General features: G+C 38.2%; 1 protein-coding gene and 1 long non-coding RNA gene across 2 annotated transcripts; both read left to right on the forward strand.

Annotated features, from left to right (window-relative positions):
* Positions 1–4,455: 4,455 nt before the first annotated feature.
* LOC110674434 lies at positions 4,456–4,716 on the forward strand. Its single transcript, XR_002498860.1, has 3 exons — positions 4,456–4,490; positions 4,550–4,618; positions 4,679–4,716. It is a non-coding gene; the product is annotated as an uncharacterized LOC110674434 (long non-coding RNA).
* A 788-nt stretch (positions 4,717–5,504) lies between these two features.
* On the forward strand, positions 5,505–7,698 carry LOC110674837. Its single transcript, XM_021839324.1, has 2 exons — positions 5,505–5,939; positions 6,529–7,698. Exons 1-2 carry the CDS (start codon positions 5,871–5,873, stop codon positions 7,342–7,344), a joined length of 885 nt encoding a protein of 294 aa, XP_021695016.1. The 5' UTR covers positions 5,505–5,870; the 3' UTR covers positions 7,345–7,698.
* Positions 7,699–8,989: the final 1,291 nt, after the last annotated feature.

Raw genomic sequence — 8,989 nt, forward strand, 5'->3', positions numbered from 1 at the left:
GCTCATAAGAACACTAAGCTGAGAATCAGGCTCTGTCCCAGTGAGGACGTAATGTCAAGAAGAAGAAGAAGATGTGACCGTGTCATGATAGTGTCATTTCTTTGCTCGCTGGTCTCCTAATATCACCCTGGAGTGCAATGTTGAACAATGAATTCCAAAGTGCGTCTCCTTGCTTCCATCTAAATTCACACACGACATTGACACCTCGTCTCCAATCCAAACAGATCGTGAGTCTGCTAGTTATACTCCAAGAATTTATCTAAGTTCATTTGCAAGATGTATCTGGTAATATCTGATTCGTTGTCGGATCGGCCCTCCCAAAAACCAGCCTGGTATTGGCCGACAAAGAATTCCTCAAGTGGTCTCAGTTTGAAGGTATCCCTGGGAAACTCCTGAGAACATTAACTGAAAGAATTCCTGAAGGAATTTTTGGAGAAATTATTGGAACAACTTGAAAATTGCAGGATAGATCTTGAATATTTTCTAAATTAATATTTTCATCTGAATGCAGTAATCATGCTTTTGTTTTGTGTGAAAAGCATTTAATTGAGATCATGAGAAAAATTAAGAATATTGTGTATTAAATCTGTTTAATGGAATACCTATAAATAAAAGAAAACCCGAATCTAGTACTATACCATTCAATTCCACTAGAGTTTTTTTTTCATTTATTTAATATTGCAGTGCTTTTATGGCTGTCCTTAAGCTACATGCTCATTTCCAAAGAATTTCAGAGCTGGGAGGGGTCTCGTGGACTTTGTCCCATATAAAATATTTAAAACGTATATGCCTCTGCCCATATACACATACAAAACAGCAACTTTGGCTGAGAAAACCTTTCAGTTAACAACTATGTAAGTGCTCATAAGTACACTAAGCTGAGGAGCAGAGCTCTGTCTCAGTTGGGACATAACGCCAGAAAGAAAATTAAGATCATATTGTCTACAAAACAGAAACAAGTGATCAGTGGGAGGGGGTGTGTTTGAGGGTCATCTCTCCCTCCCTCTCCACCTTAGTGGGTTTTGGAGTAAGTTTTTGGTGTGAAACTACTTGAAATACGAAAAACGCTCTTAAAAGCATGTTTGGCTTATTCAGTTTTGAAAATGTGAATTGAATTTTATTATTAAAATTAAAAATTTGGATTTGAAATTCAAATTAGTGAGAGGCTTTAGTGATCACCAAAGTTCTTGATAGTGAGACATACTATTAATGAAATATTGTTCATCCCAAAAAATGTTTTGCTACGTGTCGTGTTTACACTTTCGCCTTCTTGACATTTCGGAGGTTCTGTTACTAAAATAATGAAGGATATTTCCCTTCACGAAATTTTACAGGCTTGCCATAGTGACAACCATTAGCATCCGTAAATTGCTGTGGGAGCTTTAAATAACATGAAACTAGTTTTGTTTGAAAAATGACATATTCTCATATTTCCGGGTTTTGGTGGGTTTCCAGCAGGTATTTTTTTTTTAATTTAATTCGTGTAAAATCATACACATTTATGCCTTGAATATGTTCCATGAGTCAAATTTCAAGTGATTTTGCCATCGCTAGAGTTACAGTTAACTTGATGATTAAAACTTGACTAAAGTTTGGAAAGAGCTTCAATTTCTAATTGTGACTGTGACTGTTTTAAGTTCATTTTAATACATTTAATTGTTAAATTATATTCAATTTGATTTCTAAATTTCCATCTATTAGAGCAAACTGCAAATATTTCAAATGTTATCGTTCAAAATTCACACTTCTCTTGGTTTTTAATTCAAATTAAAAAAAATAAGACTCAGTAACTCAACAGAGAGACAAAAAAATGAAATTTTGAACTACAAAAATTTGGGTACTGATCTGATTACTATTTGATTTAGAGCATAACAAAAGGTTTATTTATATATTTATTATTCTTGTACAAGAACCGCATCAACCTGCTTGATAAAATTGCGTCGTTTTTGTTCAATCTATCATAAATTGTTTCAATAATGAAGTAAAAATGTTGGAATTTGATGAATTATTTGATTTTTTTTTTTCAAAATATTTGATTTCATAATACAAACATTGCAAGGCTTCAGGCTTTTTTTTAAGAAAAGTACTGATCTACAAATTGTGACTTTTAATTGTTGTGACTGCACATAGAACCTATTAAACTGCCAAAGTCTCAATTTCAAAAGAAATTCTTAATTTTATGCAGTTATTCTATTATTTTGCTGGATAAAAGAAAAACAAAATGATGTGGTTGAACCGTCTTAAGCCATCCCAATTTTTGTAAAAATATCCACTTTTTTTGCGTCGTTCGTCTCCCCTGAGCAATTTTCTGGATACGACACTGAAAATTATATGAAATATTACATGTAGGTCTATTATTTGTTTTTATAAAAATAGTTAACTGAGAGATTATTGATCTATTGAACATAATTTGTAAGCAACCTTATACAGAAAACCAAGCTGTAGTAGGATAGACGGTCACTAATTTTGTGAGATATTTCATCCTGCTGCTACAACAGTTCACGCTGAGCATTAGTGCGATACCTAAATTACTTTATTGAACCTAAGAATTCACCTCGCTCGTGCTGTGTATCACGGGCGAGGTTTACTTGGTAGTGTTGTACTTTTACAACGGCGTGAATGGCACGTCATAAATTCTACTCTCCCTTGTCCACCTCTATGTAAATAATAGACGACCTAAAACCCTTCAAAATGCATCAAAAGTTCCACGTCATAGGCGAGAAATGCATAAATTGAGTCCTCGCTACACGCGCAAGCGCACCCCCCATCTGCTCTGCACCGTAGCTCAGCTACTAGCAGGGTTGCCACATTTAAATCTGTATTTTTTCCTTCAATTATCTGTATTTCTGTATCCTAGAACAAAATATCTGTATTTTAAATCTGTATGCCTAAAAATTAGGGTAGAAGTTAAAATTATGAAAGATATTCATGAAATACCAATCATTTGTATACACTTTGCGGAATTGTCACATCAAAGATTAAATTTTAGGGCTTTCAAAAATAGAATTTTCCAGTTTTCTCAAAAATCTGTATAAATCTGTATAATTTTGGCCAAATTCTGTATACAGAATCTGTATATTTGTATTTTTCCCAAGGATGGAAAAAAATCGTCTCTAGCGATCAACAACATAGAATTGGAATAATCTAAGAGGGCCGTTACTCTCGCAGCAGCATGATTTCAACACCTCATTACGCGCGCGTAGAGCCGATATACGAAGCATCAGATGCACTGTTTGTCGTGGGACAAAGGTTTTATCGGATATTGTTACAAGTAGCGATCAACTTGAATCATGCCGCATTCGCGCTATTATTTATCACTCAACCAATGTCCGATTGGTTTTAGAATCACAAACAGCATATATGGAGGTAGATCATTAAGTAAAAGTGGAAAAATCCTCAGAATGATTAAACTTTTATTCGCGAACAGTTAATCGCTTGCACACATGCAACATGATGCATTATTCGCGGAGCGTAGTTTGTTGTGATAACTTGACGACAAAAAGTTAATCGTTGTTGCTATGATCGCACGATAAAGAACAACGCGAGGCATCATGGATTTTGTCATGATCACTAGATTTCCATCCTTGATTTTTCCACAAAATCTGTAATCTGTATATACAAATTCTTGGTCACAAAATATTCGAGGAAATCTGTAAAATACAGATAAATCTGTATATGTGGCAAACCTGGCTACTAGTGCGAGGAATTTAAAGGGATCAGTCTTTATGAACGCACTTTCGCTACTGCGGTGGGCGTGCGGCGACCGCACTAAATCTATTTATGTGTCTGTTTGCAAACCAAACGCCGCGAAGAGAAGAAAAAATGGCGCATGTTGCGAAGCGATTTCATTTCCCCTTCGCTTCGGCACGACCGACATCTGTCGTTTCCGAGCACTTCATCCACACGCGGAGGCATCAACACACGAACGGACGAACGAATAGAGTTATCAGCCGATATTTATTTTGATTTTTTTGCTCTTTGAAGCACAACTTTCAACATGATATTGTGACGAATCTACAAGAGATACACTTTTGCTCTCAAAGACACTTTGGTAGCTAACAAGTTAATGCATATTTTGTAGAAGAATTTTTTTAACATTAATTACGACAATTTTAATAAAATTCATAAAAATTCGTTGAAAAATGCTGATTTTTCCGTCACTTTTTGCAAACTTTTCGTAATTTGAGCCTTTGAATCATTTTCTACAAAAAATTACGTCTAAGAAACTAAGATAGATTAGATCATAAGCTTTCGATTCATGCGCTGAGATTAAATGTATGACGCATAGTTAATTAGATATGTGGTTCCAAAGATGAACAAGTTGAAAATCTTAAAATCGTGAATAACTCACTTAGCAGTGATTTGCGACCCTATGTTCCATGGGCACTTTTCCATATCTCATGGAGACCTATCTACCCTCCAATTATTAAAAACATGGAACCAAACACCCTGTATATTAATTACTTACATTCATTAGCTTCATTTAAGAGGTAGTATCTATGTAGATGACGAAGTAATTGTTGAGAGTAATATTAGTGTGATTCTGCAGGAAACTACTCGCCGGAGGGCAATCATGCACTTAACCTAAAGTAATTAGTAAACTTTATGAGTTAATGTGGTAAAGTTAGATTAATCATTAAAACTATGCCTTTGTTAAAAACTATCTTAAACATTACAGTACGGTTCATAGTACGGCTAGCGAACAGATTACATCTCTATTACATTAACTGGTTCTTCGACTAGACATTAGACTGGTTCAAAGACTGTACGGATTGGATTCGACACGAAAACATGACTAAACGTAAGTCAACGAAAAAGACAATTTAAATGATAAATTATTATATAAAACACACAGATTGAACTTAAATTTAAGCAAACGTTATACTGTTCAATGAACACAAGATGAATTCGTTAAAACATATTAATTCTTCGCAGGAAAATCGGATTGGAACCAAAACTCAGTTTCCGGAATTATTATTACGGAACCTCTGAACTTAGTTGGCAATTTCCAACACGAGTGCTGATAAGGAATTTTTCAGCGTGATGGTTGACACTTGATCGATAGGATCATCGAAATCGAACTTATCGATTATCTGCCAGATGGCACAAGTCAGAAGATAGATTGTTCGATTCCTACCAGAAAGTAAGCTTGATTATAGCGACCATTAGCACTTGTAAAATTGTGATCCTCTATTTTTTGTAAATACAATCATCATGCTGAGAAATGAGCTCTTTCCCAGAAGAGAAACACGAACGATTTCTATTATACTCGCTTCCTGAGAGTAATCAGATGATCTGACAATTGGATTGTGTCGTTTGACAGTTGATCGATAAGATGATCAATCTTATTGATTAATTGTCGTCGGACTGTACAAGCCAAACGACTCTGAGTTCTTATAGCGCGACTGTTCTTGTGTTAATAAGCACACAAGGTTCGTCTCGCATAATGAATAGATTCGTGTGAATCGGCGTTATCCTTAACAATGTAGCTGAGAATAATACGCAAGTTAATTTATTTTTTTTCCATTTTACCACACTATTACTGATAATTTCTGTTCTAACAATGTAAATATCTAACAATTTACTAACCGTTTCCGTTCCCTGTAGCCTGGCTTCTTAACGTATGTTTTCTGCAAAGATTAGTTCTCCACTGTAGTCGTCGGCTTCGTTCAAAGTTAGCTGTTCATATAGGCGTTTATCGTGACCATAGTCCCTCCTCTAGTAGCTCGTAACCACTGATGCTTTTAGTTTTACTTACCACTAGACTTTGTTTCTCTTTTCAGTTGCACCCATTTGCAAAAATCCCTCGAATGAAAGGCTAAGTAACGATCTTGAGAGAGAGAGAGCAAACTCGAACTTACACGATTCCTATGCAAACTCGGCAAGCATCACACACATTTCCGGGACTGTTCGAAAATATGGCCACCCCTTTTTTTGAGGTTAGGATATCTCGTCCACGTTGGAATTGTGTGATGTCGCTTGTGTTCGTAGACCAATGTCGCCTACCGTTAGAGTAACTGCCCTCTACTTATGCTAAGATGATCAACACTTCAGTAGTTCTCAGAGGAATCAATTGCAATTGTAAGGGACCGAACGTTGTCCATCCTTTCGAAGGACGACCGTACGCCCAGCTGGATGACGAAAACTTTGTTTATGAACGTTTGGTAGGAAGCATGCGTACTATAGGAAAGCCAAAAAGCTACAAGAACTCCGTATCGAGCCCGTGTTGGTGATGGGGCACGCTAATATCGCATAGTATTTCCTCAGAAACTGCATCGCACTCTACACCCTTCACCATTTTCCTTCTACTCTCTGTTACCTTAGTTGAGCTCATTGTTTGATGCATTTTGTTGTTGCACAACTATTCAATTCATCTTATTTGTTGCCAGTTGTACTGCTCTCACTCACTCATCTTTACTCCTCAGTTATCAAATTAGACGCCACATTTCCCACCCAATCGGACTACAATATCTTTTTTCCCTATTTTCTCTTTTCTTTTTTTTTTACCTCGTCCCGAACAAACTAAAGGCCCGAAGAACCAACACTTTCCGTGTGACCAAACCAACGCTGATGCCGCCGCTAGAGATCAACAGCGCCAAAGTGTCGCCACCGCGTGGTCGCTTCGCCAGCAATATCCCAACCATAGTCACGCCTCGAACCGTAACCGCTCCGGCCTTGATCATAACCTCATCCTCGCCGGTCACCACCATCGGACGTCATCCGCCTCGCTCAAGTTCACCCTCGTCATCGTCTTCGGCCGATTCTTCACCTTCGTCCGTAACCACCATCACAACGATCGAGTCGCATTCTTCATCGACCGCCGTTACCCCTGCTCCCTCCCGAGACCTGATCGCGGAATACCTCGCTGCCAAAAGCCGAAGCCAACAGGCGCCGGCCATCTTCAACTCCAAACTCCCTCCATCCGGTCCCCACGACGAACATCAGCAATTGGTCCTGGCCTACAAGCATCCCATACTCCTGATGGACGAAGAAGAGAACGTAGTCTACTGTAGTGTCTCGTCCAGCATCGGCAAGGAACGAAACCGAGAGGTCGATGTCGAGTACGTCGACGACAACTCGATCGAACTGCTGGATGCCAAGGAGGAGATCGGCGAAGGCGAAAAGGAGTCGCTGATCGTGCCAAAGCCAAAGAAGATCGCGTTCCAGTCAAAGGGGAGCCCTCTGAAGACCTCGGATGAAGCCGACGGCAAGTGCCGGTTGGTCGGCAAAGTCAATCCCAACATCTTCAAGACGTGGGAACAGCTGAGCGACGAAGGAAGCGAGAAAAACTTCTGCAACCACAAGCGTAGCTCGTCGAAGAACAGTCTGATCACGGTGACGTAGTCGGAGAACAGCGCCGGCGACAAGCAGAGCTGTTTGATCTTCTACCGGAATCAGTACGACGGCGTGGAGGCGGGCGAAGAGGCTTTCAACTTCCGGGTGATGAGGAGCCGACATCACGGCGAGGCGATCAGTGAAGACTCGACGACTGTTGCCGATCTGGAGAAGGATGAGGAGGATGAGGAGGAAGAGCCGGTGATGACAACGGCGACGGTGTCGATGGCGACTTCGACGGCCACGACGGCGACCACCAATACAGATACGACGACCAGTTCCGAGGGTTGTTACGATTTCTAGGACAGTATCGACGATAGCAGCAATCGGATTACGGGTTTACGGGTTAGGGATCGTCCATAAATGACGTAGCTTTTTAGGGGGAGGGGGGTCTTCACGAATTTGTGACGAGGGGGAGGGAGGGGTCCTAACTAGTGGACGTAGCATTTTGAATCACGTCGATAAAATGAGAGGCGCTGAAAAAATGGCATACAATTATTTTTTATCAAACTTCTTTTTTCTTTGTTTGACTAAAGTTGGGTTCTTAAATGATGATTCAGCTTCAAAACATTCATATGACAAGATTGAAAAAATACTAAGAAATTTTAGATTTTCTGTAGTGCAATCAAACAGATTTGTTTAATGCTTTAAATAATTGTGTGAACCATATATGCCTGTATTAATAAATTAATTTATAAATAAGGTACCGCGGGGTAAATGGGGTAAGTGAAAACAATTGATATATTTTACTGAATATGTGAATTAACGTTTTAAATTCATGCGTAAACCTTTGAGGCCATTCAGAACATTACGATAGGTAAGAGATTTCTGAGATTTTCAGCCATTTTTGCTTAATACAGCGAAAAATTGTTAACCTGTCAACTGTTACTCCATAACAAGTTGGCGGCGTACAATCTTATTTTATTTTTTTCAGTGGAAAAAAGTTGCGGAAAATAATTTCCTGTACCACTTCTTAGTTGTCCTCTGTGACAGTTTCAAACCGCAATAAAAAAAGTTTTAGAATTATTTCGACGTAGACCTAAAAATAACTAAATTTAAACACCGTCAATTTTCTTATCAGGTGGGGCAAGTGAAAAGTTTATCATTAGAGATTGAAATTGAGTTTTCGTACTTAAGTAACCATAAGTAAACATAACGTGCTGATAATTCAAGAAGCACTATACTCAAGCGTTAAAAGCTATTAGAAATCATGGAACTTCTCTAAAAGATGTTGCCAAACATTGCAATATTAATATGTCTACTTCGGGCAGCTAATTAAAAGGAAGACGTTGACTGAAAAGTTGCAATATTAGAGAACACACGGAAATCTCGTGGAATGTCTATGTAAACTAGTTCAAAACATAAAAATGGGGTATAGGTCTATCCACATAAAAAAGATTTTAAATACGTTATTGAAAAATTCCGTTTGATTTCTCCCGAAGAGTTACCCGACGTCATATTCGACTTTCTCAAAAACAAATAACGAGCGGTGGAAATTCTACAGAGCAGAAATGCAATTGCTGTCCTATAATGTAAGAACTAACATTGGAAATGTTGCAGTTATAATGTTGTCAAATCATTTCAACTAACATAACTGAACAGAAGAAAATTCAAGTGAAAAGAATAACATTTTATTTGTTTACATGTTACTTGT

This window comes from Aedes aegypti, chromosome 1, assembly GCF_002204515.2.
Source record: "Aedes aegypti strain LVP_AGWG chromosome 1, AaegL5.0 Primary Assembly, whole genome shotgun sequence".
Taxonomy (NCBI): domain Eukaryota; kingdom Metazoa; phylum Arthropoda; class Insecta; order Diptera; family Culicidae; genus Aedes; species Aedes aegypti.